Source organism: Mizuhopecten yessoensis, unplaced genomic scaffold, assembly GCF_002113885.1.
Source record: "Mizuhopecten yessoensis strain PY_sf001 unplaced genomic scaffold, ASM211388v2 scaffold11127, whole genome shotgun sequence".
Taxonomy (NCBI): Eukaryota; Metazoa; Mollusca; class Bivalvia; order Pectinida; family Pectinidae; genus Mizuhopecten; species Mizuhopecten yessoensis.
Window position 1 is genome coordinate 488,682 of NW_018408893.1, and position 19,543 is coordinate 508,224.

Sequence of the window (19,543 nt, forward strand, 5' to 3'; positions counted from 1 at the left end):
TGCTGTTTGTAATTTAGTAGGTGACGTATGTTACTGTTTTTGCTGATATAAATAAAACTGTATTACAAATGGCGTTTATTGCTTTACCATTGATATCAATAAAATAAATGACGTAAAGGAGATTTTGTTTTTAAGATATCAATTCGATAACAGTAATATAAAAGGAAACATTTGTAATGCAACACGTAAATCCTATTTGGATACGTACAGTACATGCAACTGAAATGTAAATATTCAAGGCACGAACCGCTGTGAAGTTAGATTAATTTAATCATTATTGATTTGATTCATCTTTAACAATACAAAAAGTCCCGTCTCTTAAACTGGTGAATAATTGACTCAGTTTATGTGCTGAACTGCGCCTTCATATAGACAATACTAAACAAACGTGTTTGTATAAAGTTTTATTTAGTTTTAAATAACAAAAGATAATGCTGCCAACATGCGTGAACTGATATGAACTTAGATCGGGTTCTCCGGACGTTTGTCCAGGTACCGCTTCACGTTTTCGTTATCCTCAACCTTCTGGCGGTTAGCTGCCAATTTAGGAAAGTCTTTCAAAGCATCTGCATTCAGCAGAAGAAAGTCTGTAAATACCTCATGGCACGCCAGGTCTGCTAACGTCAGCTAAAATGTGAAACATGACAAAATGATTGTTAGTGACATTTCATTTATTGTCACCAATTAATGCAAACAAAATTATAATAAAGGTCAACACAGAGTACAATAACAAATCAAAACAAAATATCCGGTATCAACATAATATTTACACAAAGTTTTCATGCTATAAATAACCTAAACACAAAATCCACTGCCTCAACAGAAATACATTGCCACGGTCACATCCTCCTCCACAAAGTATCATACCCAGCCTCAACAGCCTATCTATTTGACATCAATTATATGTACCTTTTATCCACCTATATGGACGTATGTAGATGATACTAATATATATACAAGTTTGCATTTTATATCTATACTACATTGTACAACATTCTTCTTTAGAATGTAGTGACAAGTTTTGGATAGCCTTAGCTCTAGTTATGCACATCAGCAACGACCAAAACACGTTAAAGGGAGCTAACAGCGACTGTTAATGTTTATTTAGACGAGTAGCTGCGTGTGGCCTCGTATCCTGTTAGATGTCACCGGGATGTACGGAAACAAATAAGGAAAATGACCATTTTAAGTGTGTGATAATTAATATTGGCATTTAAAACGATATCAAGTGACAAAAACTATATGTCTAAACTTACTTCAGATCCAACGAAAAATCCGTTTTTGCCTCCGCTGTTTTCTAAGAAAGTTGTTAAGATTCTGGCAAACTTAGGAATAGTTTCATCCACCAATGTCTTCGTTATTTCCGTCTGATAAACACAATGTAAGGTTAAATATTAAGAAAATTGGAGGGAAAGTAATGGTGATATTTTTTTCGATCACTTAAATTTAAGATAATGTTTCAAATGGCTAATTCGCAAATACATATTTGAATTGATAAAATCAACAACAACCTTGCCGGGATGAATTTTCGGAAACAACAGTTTGAAACAACAAATCTTCATCTACTGTTCTCGCAAAATGAAAAAAAACACCATTAAAAATATGAGATAAGCAGATATAAGAGGTAGGTAAGGAAGCACTAATTGAAAACCTATAAAGTTGCTAAAGAACGAAGTAAATATTGACTATGTTGACGACTTCTAAATGAATCACATTCTTAGTTTCAAATACACGTATTAATTATGTCTTGATATACATACTCATTTATAATGAACCTACATAGTGTCCAGACGTTATACGAATAACATCGGAGACATATTCTAGAGAAACTATAATGAATTTCACTGACCTTCTTGGTCTCATCCTTTTCGAAGTGCGATTTGACGTACTCTGTGAGGCAATCCGCAGCCGTGTCTATGACCTGGTCGACCAGACACTGGTCCAGATTGTTCTTACCTGCCAAACCTGTAAAATATCATAAAGAACAGAATCTATCACACCACTTGTACAACAATATTATAGAGAACACAGTCTACCACATCACCTGTAAAATATCATAGAAAACAACGTATACCACACCACCTGTACAATATCTTAGAGAACACAAATAACCACATCACATGCACAATACCGTAGAGAAAAAAGTCTACGACATCACCTGTAAAATATCTTAGAGAACACAGTCTACCACACCGCCTGCACAATACCGTAGAGAACAAAGTCTACCACACCAACTGTACAATACCGTAGAGAACAAAGTCTACCACACCACCAGTACAATATCTTATAGTATACAGTCTACCACATCACCTGTAAAATATCATAGAGAAGACAGTATACCACACCACCTGTACAATATCACAGATAACACAGTCTACCACACCACTTGTAAAATATCATAGAGAAGACAGTCTACCACACCACCTGTACAATAACAAAGAGAACACAGTCTACAACACCACCTGTACAATACCATAGAGAACAAAGTCTACCACACCACCTGTACAATACCGTAGAGAACAAAGTCTACAACACCACCTGTACTATATATAAGAGAACACAGTCTACCACATCACCTGTACGATATCTTACAGAACACAGTCTTCTACACCAACTGTACAATATCAAAGAGAACACAGTCTACCACACCACCTGTACAATAACATAGAGAACACAGTCCACCACACCACCTGTACAATATCATACATAACATAAATAGTCTACCACACTACCTGTACAATATCAAAGAGAACACAGTCAACAGATCACCTGTACACTATCATAGAGAACACAGTCTACCACACCACCTGTACAATATCTTAGAGAACACAAATTACCACATCACATGCACAATACCGTAGAGAACAAAGTCTACGACATCACCTGTAAAATGCCGTAGAGAACAAAGTCTACCACACCACCTGTACAATATCCAAGAGAACACAGTCTACCACATCACCTGTACAATATCTTACAGAACACAGTCTACCACACCAACTGTACAATACCGTAGAGAACAAAGTCTACCACACCACCAGTACACTATCTTAAAGCATACAGTCTACCACATCACCAGTAAAATATCATAGAGAACACAGTCTACCAAACAACCTGTACAATATCACAGAGAACACAGTCCACCACACCACCTGTACAATGTCATAGAGAACACAGTCTACCACACCACCTGTACACTATGATAGAGAAAACAGTTTACCACACCACCTGTACAATATCATAGAGAACACAATCTACCACACCACCTGTACACTATCAAAGAGAACACAGTCTACCACACGACCTGTACAATATCAAAGAGAACACAGGCCACCACACCACCTGTACAATATCCAAGATAACACAGTCTACCACATCACCTGTACAATATCTTACAGAACACAGTCTACCACACCACCTGTCCACTATCATAAAGAACACAGTCTCCCACACCACCAGTACACTATCTTAAAGCATACAGTCTACCACATCACCAGTAAAATATTATAGAGAACACAGTCTACCACACAACCTGTACAATATCAAAGAGAACACAGTCCACCACACCACCTGTACAATATCATAGAGAACACAGGCTACCACACCACCTGTACACTATCATAAAGAACACAGTCTCCCACACCACCAGTACAATATCATGGAGAGCAGTGTCTACCACACAACCTGTAAAATATCGTAACGAACACTGTCTACCACACCACTTGTTAAATATCATAGAGAATACAGTCTACCACACCACCTGTACAATATATTAGAGCATACAGTCTACCACACCACCAGTACAATATCATAGAGAACAGTGTCTACCACACCACCTGTAAAATATCATAACGAACACTGTCTACCACACCACTTGTTAAATATCATACAGAACACAGTCTCCCACACCACCTGTTAAATATCATAGAGAACAGTGTCTACCACATCACCTGTACAATATCATAACGAACACTGTCTACCACACCACTTGTTAAATATCATACAGAACACAGTCTCCCACACCACCTGTTAAATATCATAGAGAACAGTGTCTACCACACCACCTGTGCAATACCATAGATAACAGTGTCTACCACACAACCTGTTTAATATCATAGAGAACACAGTCTCCCACACCACCAGTACAATATCATAGAGAACAGTGTCTACCACACAACCTGTAAAATATCATAACGAACACTGTCTACCACACCACTTGTTAAATATCATACAGAACACAGTCTCCCACACCACCTGTTAATTATCATAGAGAACAGTGTCTACCACACCACCTGTACAATATCATACAGAACACAGTCTCCCACACCACCTGTAAAATATCATAGAGAACACAGTCTACCACACCACCTTTATAATACCGTAGAGAACACATTCTACAACACTACCTGTAAAATATCATATAGAGAACACAGTCTCCCACACCACCTGTATAATATCATAGAGAACACAGTCTACCACACCACCAGAACAACACTATTATAGATAACACAGTCTACTACACCACCTGTACAATATTGTAGAGAACTTTTTAGCTTGCCCTCCTATGAATGATAAGTATGCTTGGAATGATATTTTTTAACTATAAATAATTACGTAACGTTTTACGACTGTAGTTAACATTTCAGATACTGGTTTTAAAATCTTCAGCTTTATATATTTTGGAATGGTAAAGTGATGTAAGCAAATTTAGTCATAAAACATCCAAATAATGAAACATTTGTATGCATCACCTGTATACAGGTTGAGCCTTATAAATTACCGAACTCTCTGCCGAGGTAGCGGGCTATGGCCAGACTCTGTGACAGCTGCTTTCCGTCCACCTCCAGCACCGGCAGCTGACCAGTGGGCATCTCTAAAAGGGGAAAAAAGAAACATTGTGTTATAATTGATCATGCAGAATATTTTCATAAATCACTTAAATGGAAAACTAATGCAAGAACAAACATTAAACAAAACTATAAACGACCGAAATATTATGTCCCTATATTACCTGCTGCTTCAGAAACCTTTCTATAAAGCAGTTAAAAAGTACACCTCCACTCTGTGTCTGCTATTTTTCCTAGTAAATACATGACATAAAGTGCGCTTCCATTCGAATAATAAATGTTGAATCGATGAAACTCACTTAATGTTTTTGCATCATAACATGATCATTATACTTTTCTTGTGATATGATGAATGGGAAAAAAGTATTCAAAATTGTGTCTGAAAAGGTTAAAAATTGAAATATATACACATCTGGGGTCTATAAGAACATATGCGAAAGTATACGATTTCAACAAATGCATGTATTAACAGAAAAAAATTAACAGAACAAAATTATGCCATAGTAACAAAACACAAGGACATCACTTCAAAACTGGAACGTCGGGTCCATTCGAAGATAAAACAACAGGACCGTAGGAGACACACATACACAAGACAAAACCCCACGAAGAGCTATGGAATGATCACCAAAATATGTGTCATCATGTCTATGAGATACAAGACAATAAAGAGAATTTCCTGAACAACGATCTTAGGCAATCAAATTAAAAACAAAAGGGCAGACACTTAATAATTTATTTGTAAATCTAATTCCAAAGTCCAAACTTTATATGTAGGTTGGCAGTAAAATGAGTGTTAGTAGAAAATGAACTTGAAGACATATATAGGGAAAGTGAATTATGGAAGGAGCATGCCAGCTTACCTCGGTGGACATATCCTCGACATCCAGGGGTTAAGCTCCGCGTAGGGGCGTAACCCATGAATATCGAGGGAGCGGTAGACATAACTCTCCATAATAAGTGACACTCCTCCCGTTCGAGTACATTCTGTAGTTACATGGTAACCTTGGAATATTTTCTTCTCTAACAATATGTACTAAGTGATCTTGGTATGTTCCTCGTGCTGTTACCAAGCGATCTTGGAATGAGTCGCACTGGAGCCGCTCTAAACGCCTTCACGGTCAATAATGTCGGAAAATTATATTTGACCGCTAACTGACCCTATATCTATAGCATTTATCGAAATAAATAGTAAACCACACTTCAGATAGTTTAACCTCCGGTATCTTTATTGTTAATTTACATATTTACCACACACTTTATGTTACAGGGGAGACGACTCTCACACGTATTTCATCATGTTATGATGTACTGTGGCTATTAAGTTATATTGTCCAATTAAGTTGAATTTAAATGATAAATGAATCTGATAGGGCGGAAATACATTCTAAAAAGTGAATCGTAAAAAAGTTCGCAGAGTAACCATGATAGGTACATTTCATAATACACCTCATCTATGAGGCTACTGTATGAATGGCTTTATACTTATGTTCACAGATTTTGACTACTAATTATAACCTTTCTCCTAATGAATATGTAACTATACACATGCAAGTTTGGCCGATAAAGGGACTAATTGATATGCAATATCGATTGATATGACACAGATTTGTAGCATTATGCATATATTACTGTTACTTCAACAGGTTTTACGTTAAATATGATGCTTTACAGGATGTTTATTGTTTTATTTTTATAATATTGGTAAACAATATTCCAGTATATATGGTATTCTATAGGGTATAAGGAGTCCCGTCAATGAATCCCTAAGATGATAACGTACTACTTAAATTCCAGGGTAAATGTTTGACTTTTTAGATTACTGAATCACTCCGCGATTACCGGTACTGGACCCTTGCCAACCTACCGTTTATACATTCAAATCAATCAAATGTCTGCGAATTAAGTGAAGTTAATTCATTGTATTATATGGTCAACATATAAGGAAACGATTTGACATCAGAACCGATAAAGAGAGAACGATACAACACGAACTCTACAAACGACCGAAACTGTAAAGTAATGATTAGCGTTTAATGAAAAGAGACTCTGTGTAATTTTTCACAAATGTCACTCCACCTGTCTTAGGCCAACACCTGTTTTGGCAAGTTGCAAAAAAATAAAAATAAAAATATTTTCAGAAAGCCTTTATCATCACCGGTAGATCAATACGTCTCTCTCTATACTCTTAACATGATACTGCTGTAGATGTCTTGCATTGCTCCTCAACAAAGTTTTGGATTTTATTATGTTCAGGGCGCACGTCGAGTCAACATCTAACGGCCGTTGATACACAGACCGCTAAGTCAGTATATAGAACGTTGCCGTCGTTGGACATTGAGCAGGGTAGACTTTAGGTCACTTATCTATTCCTGGTCATGTCGTAGGGAGATAACAGTGTCTGTGTCACGAGATCATACACAGTCATACACGGATTTAAGAGGACACAAAAATCAAAAGTCTCTTTGAAAGCAAGATGTGCCATTCCTTTACCAGATTTGAAAGCACTGTACGTATTGTTTTATAAAGTTTGGGAAGATTTTATAATATCGCTTTCTGTCTGGTGTAGAGGTATTATAAACAGCAAACTAGCTTGGTGTGGCAGAATTATATACAAGTCGATAACATTGTTTAAAGATATAATAATTATATAATAACAAATGTCAACCAAGTTTGATGGTTGTAACGCATTGGAATACTCTTGGGCTGAGAGCTTGTTGTATGGATTTCATATACAATTGCTATACATCGTTTGAGGACATTATATATCAATCAGCTAACTTTGTTTAAAGGTTGTAAACTGGTGTGAGGGAATAACTTATGCGTTTATATCTTACTTGGTTTAAGAGCAGGCCAATCTGGAAACGTGACGGTATCCTCTTCGTATGTTTGACCAGCAGCTGCAAAGGCAAGGCGAATCAGCTCGCCTCTCCCTCGGAGGCCGAAGTAAATAAGTTTGTGGGAGGGCATGTTGTCTGGTAGATGTTGGTAGTAGAGTGTACTGGGGAAGATGGTGGTGGAAGTGTGTCCCAGGGTAGATGTCGGCCGACTGGTGTTGTCAGGCTTGTGATACACGGATATATGGCCCTCGGATAACGATGTTTGTTCAAAAAGGTAGGCCCAGGCATGCGCAGACTTAAGGGGTACTTATACTTAACGCGTGATGTAGACTGACCCAAGGACGACCGAAATTGACTCGGCGATGATCGAGAATAACATTCAACCATTTAATCGATATTTGTTTTCACAAAAGTATTTCCAAAGTACAATGTACAACAAAACGAAATTTGCATTGTTTATTCACTTCTATTTCCAGTTTTGTCTGTAGTGTGTATTTGTGTGTCGACATTTTGTGGTATATTTTGTCTTTTCATGTTCCCGCAGTGTTATCTCGGTAGCCGTGATCAGACCTCTCACTCTCCCAAGAATTTCGGTTCGATCCCCAGCGGAGGCGGAAAAGAGAGTGATGTCTGATAAGGCAAGTTGTTATCCCTGCGATGGTACGGTGGTTTTCCCCCGTGGCCTTTTCGGCACCACGAAAACTTTATTTGTTCGTTTAGCGGCGACGTAATAAAGGCCCTACAGATGTTTGATGTTGACAATATACACGACGTCAAATAAAGATGATTTATTCATTATTTATGTATTTGTCCGTGTTTTCACGCTATGGTATATTTTGTATATATTTGATCCTTGTATGCTGACTCTATGGGATATTTTGTCCTTGTACGCTGACTCTATGGTATATTTTGTCCTTGTATGCTGACTCTATGGTATATTTTGTCCTTGTATGCTGCCTCTGTGGTATATTTTGTCCGTGTACGCTGACTCTATGGTATATTTTTTGCCTTGTATGCTGACTCTATGGTATATTTTGTCCTTGTATGCTGCCTCTGTGGTATTTTTTGTACTTGTAAGCTGACTCTATGGTATATTTTGTCCTGGTATGCTGCCTCAATGGTATATTTTGTCCTTGTATGCTTCCTCAATGGTATATTTTGTACTTTTACGCTTCCTCAATGGTATATTTTGTACTTGTAAGCTGACTATATGGTATAGTTTGTCCGTGTATGCTGACTCTATGGTATATTTTGTACTTGTATGGTGCCTCTGTGGTATATTGAGTTGTCTTATGATTGTCATGAGTTCCAAATATGGGTTCGCGATTAAAGCTTGCTAACAGTGTCCTAGTTCATTAATCACCTACTTGCTTGGTCTATTTGACTGTTGCCGAAGTTTGATCACTTGTTTTGTGTTAATGGCTGTGGTACCGGTTTGTGTACATCGCTTGATCAAGTGAAGTTCATGGTCATGGTGCCATTCTTGTACACTTGGTGTTTGTGTGTGTGTGGTTGGGGTTTGGGTTGGGGTTGGGATGGGTGGGGGCGTGCTGTTTTTGCAGGGTTCATAGGGGTCAAATTCTTCGTATACCTGCTGTTGGTTTAGGGTTCAAAAACATGGTGCCGATGCCTGAACACCTGTTGTTTGCAGGGGATTCATAAAGATAGTGGTACTAATCTTTGTACGCCTGTTGTTTGTGTAAGGGGTATCATAAAGGTGTTTCCGTTGTTTGTCCAAATATGGTTTGTGTAGGGTTCTGAACACCTGTGGTATTGTGTGGGATTCATAAAGATGGTAATACTATTCTTTGTACACCTGTGGTATTGCGTAAGATTTTTAACGATTGTGCAGTTGCCTGAACACCTGTGTGTGTGTGTGATTCATAAAGATGGTAATACTATTCTTTGTACAAGTTTGTTGGTGTTTGGGATAATGACAGTGGTACCGTTGTTTGTACAATGTACACCTGTTTATTTTGTTTGGGCTCATTTCTTTGATGTCATTGTTTGTACACCTGTTTTTTTGTGTAGGGGCCATGAAGTTGGTCCCGTTGTTTGTACACCTGATTTTTTTTGCGTGGGAGTTCATGTAGGTGATGCCATTTTTGCACACCTTGCTTTTGTATTGAGTTAATAACTGTGACGCTGTTGTTTGTACACATTTCTGCTCGGCTATGTTGGCTCTTTAGCCTCGATGATTTGAGTTAAATTTGTACGATGTCCATGTGTGTTGGAACCGGTTTTTCTTCTTATTTTTCTTTGACAATATAAAAGTGTCCAATAAATGTGTACGTATAATTATTTATTCAAGTTTTCAATAACACTTGCAAGTTGCCAACACGAAATCAACTCGTGAACTCTAGATGATGCTCTCTGGGCGGTTTGCTAGGTACTGCTTCAAGTTTTCGTTCTCCTCAACCTTTTTGCGGTTTTCAGCCAATCTTGGAAAATCTTTCAACGCCTCTGGGTTAAGTCGGAGAAAATGTGTGAATATTTCGTGACATGCAAGGTCTGCTAACGTCAGCTAGAATATATAAAAAACATAACTCAATTCAACTTAAGCCTTTCCCTTAATAGTGACAATATCTATAGGCGCATTTTCTGAACATTTTACACATATTTATAACATACTTTGGTATACCATAACAAGTACTTTAAACGCATTTTTATAGATTAGATATCATACTCCTGTAATAGTTCGTGCAATAGTTTAAATGATATAATAATTTTCCAAAACATGTCGTGTTGATGTACATACATGTTGAAACTACATCACACACCTTAAGATGATAGTCCCATCTGTAGTTTATAATAAAGTTTACCTACATATGTCGCGTTTATGCTTATAATGGTTAAATATTGCAAACATATACACACATGTAGGTTGTAATTAAGCATGTAAGTGCCATATTAACACAGTTCAATGCTATTTACCATTTTTGAGTATTTTAATGTCATAAAAGTTAACATTTGTATAATGACATTCAGCATAGGGTTTTGATTAGGTGTTGAACAGCCGTATTCAATGGAAAGTTAGTAGTATCGTACGTTACAATTTTGACGTCACAATAATGAATACGTCGGCACTGGCATTATATTACAGTCAATATGAATGCCATCCAAACTTCGTATATATTCACTTTGATAGCATATTACATTGTTGGGTGAATTACACTTCCAGATTCAACTGTTTAAATCATTGTTGTAGTTCCGTTGTTTTCATTCTGCAGACAAATATAACTATATATTTCAAATGATCTTCTTCCTAACAATATATATAAATATATATAATTAAAAAAGAAAAATTCTCAACAACGAGTCTATAGTACTTTCATCTCGTCAAGGAGATTCTATAGATTCAATGTTCAAATATGCATTCCTCTATACACATATTTATCACATGCAACCACTCCTCAAGACATAGATGATTCATGAACATAAGTTCACCTAAGTTCTTTTGAGAAAATGCAATTTGCGTTTTCACGAAGATTGCTAATTAAATTAAGGTAATATTTCTAAACATTTTCTTTATGTTTGTTAGTATGGATTATGAAAAGTTCTTGTAATACAACCAATAAAACACATAAAAACACTTATTGATTGTGTGACAAGAACTTGTCATAATTAAGGTAATACTTTCTCGGCCATTCGTTTCGAATTTGGGTTTTGATGTTTATACTGTAATGTACACACACATCCAACTTTGTGATTTGATGGAGATACAATTTGTACGTCAGGAAGTTCTAAGACAGAACCAAGGTTAAGGTTCTACTTTAGATATATTGCATAAATGTGACAACAATGTAGTCAGATAAGCTTGATTGACTTACGCCGGGTCCAACAAAGTATCCGTTTGTGCCTCCATAGTTCTCCAACAGGGTCTGTAAGATTCTGGTGAACTGTGGGATTTTTTCATTCATCAATGCATTCTTCACTTCCAACTGACAGGTTCATTGTAAGATAAGCAAAAAATGACCATGTCAAGGCTTCATCATGTTTATCTACATACAATATCACTTAAGGATCCCTGTACCACTGCCAGAGACAGTAGCAATACACTGGAGGCCTATTTTGTTGACATGACTATCACTTTGATAAATATTTTCTGCAGAAAAAGCCAAACCTTGCTGGACTTTCATTATAAATAATACTGATAAAATGAACTTAACAATAATCAACAACAGTACATTGATTGACAAAACAGCGGTAGTAGACCGGGATTTGAACGCATGACTTCTGATTTTTATAATATTTATCTAACTGACTGAGCTACCTGGTCTACGGAAGTGTCCTGGCACAACTTTGCTGCAGTTATACGAAAAACTACAGTGTAGAGGGACAGGGATCCTTAAGGACAATGATTCGAACCAAGATTTTAGTTAGATTTACACTTTACATTCATAATGCAAAGTTAAATGCAAAAAAAAATACCATACATTTCATAATGAGTTTCGTTTATTGTTACATTACACAGAATATTATTTGTGAATTCTGACGCTTAAATATGTACATGTTGGAATATTCATAATTTGCATTACATATCTCAACAATGTATGCTATTCCTGTAGCAGTAAAGCTGGCAAAAATATACATCTGATAATCTTAAATATAAATATTAGCGAAATAACTTTCACACGGCCAGCATTGCCGCTGATTTACATTTATAGATTAATGGAAACAAACTGTAGGCGTCGATTCTGAATACAAATTGACCAGCCTAATGTATATGTCTTCACAAAACATAACACATAAAAATGCATGCGACTGGTCGGAAGTAGTATCAGTTATATCTACCTTCTTGTCCTCAGCTGTCTCGTTGTGATATAGGAGATATTGTTTGAATCCGTCTGCGGCCTCATCGATAACCTGATCTACCAGACATTGCTCCAAGTTACTTTGGCCTGCCAGACCTATACAATGGGGATAGATATGTTAAAAATACTTATAACTTACTTTTATCACATTTGCATTGTTAAAAGAAGAAATTATTTCCTCCCCAAGTCATACCCATCATTGAATAAGGCATCTTATTTAACCTTTTTACTAATGTAGCTGTTCTCTGTTCTGTTTAAGGGCAGTTTTCAGTTTTCCACAGGACAAAAGACAAAATTTTTAACTTTTCCCAAAAAGGTCTTGAAACAACTGATGTGCTACCATTATTAGTTAAATTTACAATACTCTAAGCTTTCTAATGTTATAACAAAAGAGATAAATTAAAAGCAATTTCCATTTTACACTATACACTTTACATTTTAATTGTAGATTAAAATTTTTATTTGATTTTTCAACAGAAATTCAGGACAAGAGTTCATTACTTCGGTTACAAAGACAGACCATGGTTAATCTTTATAATCAATTTTGTTAATGAAATTAATTCAATGTTACATGTGAACGAATGGGCTGTTTCATGCCAAATAACTATGCCCTTTATCATATCCCAGATTTATTTTCTAATTTTCACAAGGTACTTCGCGTGTAAACCTACGAGTAAATGCAACTGATATTAAGCAAACAAACATTTGCTCACAAACTGGATGTCATTGGGAAGCAACAAAATAAAAATCTATCGTTTATGTACAGCAAATATATCAGCTTATGGCTTATCATGCTGATGATCGCCTATGTAACACTATAATTATTAGTTATGCAATAATTGCAATAAGGTTTGGTATCGCTATGTTTAATGTACCGTATAATGTTTAAGTTTTTGCGATTTTGACCAAAAATTAAAATTTAAAAAATTACATGGATTAAAATTTTGCGATGTAGACATAGAACAAAGACGGAACACTGAAAGTGTCAAATAGTCAAAAGTACGCTTTATCTTTGATATCCAAAAACCCGTGTGTATAGTTAATCAAGTCATCAACAAAACTGTTATATGTGTGATGTAATATATGATGAAACAGCTTGTACTACTCTTGCTGTAAATGGATTGTTACTACCACATACTCGCTATTTAATGACAACAAAACGGTTATGAAGCTAATTATTGTGGTTCTTTTTATGCTTGTCTTATTATTCTGCGGATTATAATGTCACCGGTTGCTCAGTTTTAACAATAACTCGGACAAGTTGTTTTAAGTGTATATCTTTCCTTTATAATCTCCGAGAAACCTACAATACAGGACAATACAATAAATACATTTACCCTCTCATATACATACAATAAATACTACACAACTTCCGCGCCGATCGAGGTACCGGACCTCTGAATAGAGACCGCTATAAATATAGTAATTCTAATAGCTAAATGTTATAACCACACGATAGTTATTATATAATACGGTTATACATACAGGGTATGATGTTCCTAGCCTGCTAATACATGCTGGCGGCAATGTATCCGTACACCCTCTATATCATTATTGGCTCGGCTCTATCAGTAATCTGACGAGTCGGATTGTAAGAATGACCACTGGACAGTAAGTATATACCCAGTGGCCAGAATATAGTGGCGGGAATATAGGGTGCTTTATTCGTGCAAGGGGCAGGTCCAAGGTCTACGTCGTAAGTACAACTCAGTCAAAATGTTGAAACAGAACATAACAACACGGGTACATGCATTCCGAACTGATGACGTCACATACACTGTTTACCAGACGGGACAACACACGTGTATACAGACAGTCGACAGCACTCGTTGTATATATACAGTTGTGGGATCGCACAACGTTACATGATGTGCGGTGTGCGCACGATGTGTGCACGGTGTGTGAACGATGTGTGCCCGAAGTGCGAACGATAAAAAATTGGACGATCATTGCTTGCGCACATTTGTGCGGACGATCGACGAACGTTGTGCGATAACAATCGTGGTTGGTGTAAATTGAGGAATGGCCTAACAATATATACGGTTTGCTGTTTAAACATATAAACTTGATTTTTTTAGTATGTTTCCTTCCCTATTCAAGCTTCATCTAAAAGCTTATCTTTCAGTCTATACTTTAGAAATGGCGTTTTCGGTGTTTTTTAAACGACCTTACAAACCAGCCTCGGCAACACAGGTAAACATAGCCACTTTGTACCTGAACCGTAGTTTGCCCCCGCCCGGGGCACTTACGTAACCCGCCAAGGTGTGAAAACCAGGTGAAGGAGAGCGTTAGGTTAAAACGAATGCAAATAACAAATATTAAACGTCCAGTTGTATTTTCATAACGGTATACGGTATCATATATCAGCTCTACCCGTTAGGCACAGGCCAGGGAAAACTCCGGTCACTCATCAAATTGTTATTTATCTGTTCTGTTACCTAGCTAGGAGCCAAATCTATTCTTGACAGTCTAACGGTCTATGTAATACTGTGTTACATGCATTGTTAAATTGTACATAATGTTAATTATTGTGATGAGAAACTACAATAATAAATACAGTGTAAATTATTGGATACTAGTACGAGCCTTCCGTATTTTTTTCATTCCGTAATATTGAGCAACAAATTGTACCAAATCGCACAGTTGTGCGGAGAGAAGCGTACAACGGTGCGAACGATTGTCAAATCGCCCAGTTGTGCGCACAATGTGTGGACGATGTGCTGACGGTGTATGCACGATGTATGCATGGTGTGCGCACGGTATTGTTGGTGCGTTGTGCGGTCACACAACGGTATATACACACACCATACATATATATATATATATATATCATATTATATAACCTAGGGTTACAATAATAAAATGGGCGAGTCCATATTTTACCAAACTCCCTGGCCAGGTAGCGGGCTATGGCCAAACTCTGTGACAGCTGTTTTCCGCCCACCTCCAGCACCGGCAGCTGACCAGTTGGCATTTCTGTAATTATAAATGATTTATTTACTAATATATCCATACGTATTGATTTATTCATTCAGAGTTATAGTTTTGGATTAAACAATGCATATATATCTATGAGCAATATATTTGTACATATGATGGTTTACTTTCTCGACATCAAAGTTAGCATTGTCTTACTATGTCATACGACATGATGGATAGTGTCTTACTTAGCTCATGTAATACTGAACATTGTCTTACTTGGCCTCATGGCATTCCAATTCATTTGAGATGTAACACGGAGGTTGCTGGCAATATATAATGCTTGCAATCTACTAATATGCATATGAGGCCTGGGTGACAATTGTTAATGACGTCAAATGAACACACGGAAGGTCAATGAAATTCCATCTCTCTTCGAATGTTCATGACGTCACCATTCCATAGGATATTTAGATATTTGTTCTTAATTTGAATTGCCTTACTTACATTTAGCTTGATATCTTACTATGCAAGTCTTAATTTGCTAACAAACGTCCCGATACTTGACTTAAGAGCTTAGTTTACAATGCACATAAAACCAGTCTTAAACGATTCTATAAGTTCACATTGGCCTGTGTCGGTTCATACAAATTTAACAAGAATATGTATTAATTGACAATTTGTGCTTACCACTGAAATATATCTTTTCTTCATCAACTGATTTAATTTCGATATCCGTTATATACATTGGTCAGTATTATACAGTGCTATTGAAGTTAAGGACCAACAAGGTGGTGAGTATAATCGAGATCTGATCGTAAGGTGTTTAAAAGCAACATTTTTGAAAACAATCAAAACTCGTAGAAAACAGGATCAACCATTTGAACAATATCAGATATGAAGTTAACAAACATACGTTTTCGACCTCTTCAGGGACTGTGAATGACTTTTGATATGGAGGATACATTTGAATAATCATTTGCGCATGCGCAAACATTTTGAGAACAAATTGAAATTCGTAATGTCGTGTCACGAAATAGGAATAACTATCGTGATTATCGTGATGTATATGCATTTTAATTAGTTTCCACTCAAATTCACTTGCAGAAGCAGTCGATGGTTTGTATTTTAAATGAATACAAGAGAGTTAATTATGAAAATATTCATATAACTCCTTTCAAGTAAACTGTATCAGATATGTATGTAGCAGTCATAACTTCACATTAAAAGGAGAGTAAACATTGTTAAAAAGCAATATTTTATATGGATATTTAAATAAGAACTGTTGACATTTTTGTGCTGACGACCCTGGTTTACTTCACTTTAATGTCAAGAAAGTCGAACCATTATAGATAATGTCAAGTTGTTTATTACCTTCAGACTTAACTGCCTTTCATTGATATAACACTTGGTTATATTATCTTTGGTATTTATTACCTATGATTTTTCCCCCTCGGTTTGACGCCGACCAGTAACAACGTCAACCGTTCAAACATAAATACAACACAACACAATCAATACACATACAAATCTCAAGTGTTACAGACTACGTTTTGTAACAAGTAATATTGTATTTTTCGTTATATAGTGATCTCTTAATAATTAGTAGGGTTTAACAACTGGATACATTAAAACATACTACAGTATACTGCTATCATCATTTCTCACTCAGTTAACTCTGGAAGTGAATACTTTTTACGTGAATAATTTTCCCTCACACACTTGTCTAAGTATATCGTGTATCCTTACCCTAATGGTATGGTAACATAAATCATCTATAGTGTCCTTCTCCAAAATATATCCTATACCAGTATTGCATAATCGTCTCTAAATGTTAACGCCCTATCATCTAACGATCGGACTAAATTCATCACACTGTATTTTTTTTATTTTTTTTTTACAATATAGCAAACCCCATTCCCCTTAACTTGACCCAAATCTCTTCTCAAAAGCCTAATGGTATTGCTATGTCCTGTTTACCATTAAACTACTTACATATATGCACAGTTTCGTATCTCCACGTTTAAGAAATTATAAGCTCGTCAACATAAGTATGGAACAGATGTATTATGTTAATGACCAGTCGTAATCCGGGAAACGCTTACCCTTCCAACCCACATGTTTTCTCCTCTGTAATTTTGTAGGCGTTTGTGATGCCTTTCCTTTCTATTTTTTTTTATATTTTCGGTTTCTTTTGTTGTGTTGGTTTTTGAACAGACATTTTGTTTTGCATTCATTTTATATGAGGACATCAATATTTTGACCTATAAGGTATTTGGCCATATGCACGATATTCTAACTACTTAAATATTCTCGGTTTGAACCTAATTTGACTTTTTTTCTTCTGAGAAAACAATCGATAATTCACATTCTTATTATGAGTAAAGGTACACAATTATATTACCTGTTCTGAGAAATTTGTATACAGCTTACTTCCTTGTTCTTACTTCCTTGTTCGTCCAGTATTACACTAATCGAACATTTTATTTAAGTAAGCATAGCCAAAGTTCGCTTATAATAATTTGGTTAGTCAAAGAATATGATGTATCATTTATTCACCTTTTCTGAGACTATGATACAATTATCTTACTTGTGCTAATATAGCGCACTGTATCTGCCTTAGCTTCAGAGCATAATATTAGTATACAGTTGACGTACTGGGTCTGACAACATGATGCAAAATTAACTGTTTATTTTTGGTGTAACATATCACTGTAATTTTGGGTGTAATACGATTACGATATACATTTCGCTCAACTGTTATGAGAAGATGGTTCATAAAATGTCTAACTTGATATAACAAATGGGACCAAGACACTACACAATTGACACAATGGAGAGATTTGTTACAAATGTCTGCTTTACTGATATGGGTCACAGCACACATAGATCCCCTTTACTTAAGAGCATGCGATAACATGATATACCATTGCATGGCATGACTGGAAAGCTGGTGCGCAATTAACTTACTTGATTTAAAATTAGGCCATTCCTGTTTCGTGATAATTTGTTCTTCGTAGGTTTCTCCAGCAGCTGCGAAGGTAAGGCGTACCAATTCACCTCTCCCTCGGTACGGGAAGAAGATAAGCTTATATTTGGACATGTTGTTAGATTGGAGAGTGATGTCGGGAATGGTCGGGTGGCCGGTGATAGTCCTATGATATCAGTTTACATCGTAAAACACTTCCTTGTAGGGGGGCTGTAGATAACAGTAGTCAGTGACTGTGTACAGGCGTGTAAGGGAGACAAACAAATCAGTCGAGTGTTATATTTTATCAGCGACACCTGTCGTACAGGTAAAGTGTCAATATTACCTGAATGGTAAGGCCGGGAACATTGCATTAGGGCTTTCATGTTTTAAAAATACAAGATAACAGAGAAAAAATGTTCTACTGTAGAAATCGCGAAAAATATTATATAGACAATGCGAATAACAGAGGGGCGGCCTATGAAACACGTGTTTACAAACCGTAACTATTAGCCAAAGCTATTAATATGAACTGCTGATTAAAGGAAAAGCGGCAAACCTGTTGTGTAGAGGGATGAACAGGTTATGAAAATGCGAAAAGAGAAATCAAGTGTGAGTGTAATAACTGTGTTATATATCCTGAATAGAAATTCTACACAGAACTTTTCAAACATATCACTGTTTTATAATGACATTATTATACATATGTACATGTAGTTGTTCTCTTGATACTGGTGTCGATATATGACTATTATATTGGGTGTGAATTAACAAAACTGATATATATATACGATAATTGTAAGAAAGGAGGCGACTTGATATCAACAGAATAATCGTGTTATAGGGCTTTTGTCAGTGTCGTAACACTAATATCAAGAGGATCATTGGAGGTGACAGCTGTTGCTGTTTGTAATTTAGTAGGTGACGTATGTTACTGTTTTTGCTGATATAAATAAAACTGTAACATTGATATCAATAAAATAAATGACGTAAAGGATTTTTTTTTTAAGTTGATATCGATGGAAAATTTTAATAATAAAAGGTGACCTTTAATATCGTTTGAAATATTATTTTAATTATAGGAGATGTGGCATTTGTTATTGTAACATTCATATCAATAGAATAATGTATTTATTGGATGTGACGCTACCTGTTATC

The 19,543-nt window shown here is 36.2% G+C and overlaps 1 protein-coding gene across 1 annotated transcript; it reads right to left on the bottom strand.

The window, feature by feature from the left end:
* Positions 1-391: 391 nt before the first annotated feature.
* Positions 392-18,671, bottom strand: LOC110466267. Its single transcript, XM_021522667.1, has 11 exons — positions 18,388-18,671; positions 15,382-15,474; positions 12,479-12,594; positions 11,515-11,625; positions 10,078-10,208; positions 9,276-9,322; positions 7,682-7,990; positions 4,778-4,870; positions 1,850-1,965; positions 1,257-1,367; positions 392-627 (listed from the first exon to the last, which is right to left on the bottom strand). The coding sequence occupies exons 1-11, from the start codon at positions 18,518-18,520 to the stop codon at positions 463-465; spliced, it is 1,425 nt and encodes a 474-aa protein (XP_021378342.1). The 5' UTR covers positions 18,521-18,671; the 3' UTR covers positions 392-462.
* Positions 18,672-19,543: the final 872 nt, after the last annotated feature.

Bases quoted from the DNA above. Each gene is read 5' to 3' on its own strand.
- LOC110466267 (XM_021522667.1), bottom strand. From the start codon at position 18,520: ATGTCCAAATATAAGCTTATCTTCTTCCCGTACCGAGGGAGAGGTGAA. The intron at 9,323-10,077 runs GTACCTAGCAAA...TGCAAACAACAG, and splicing joins GAGAACGAAAACTTGAAGCA to GTGTTCAGGCATCGGCACCA. The intron at 4,871-7,681 runs GTAAGATATAAA...TTCCCCTTTTAG, and splicing joins TTGGCCTGCTCTTAAACCAA to AGATGCCCACTGGTCAGCTG.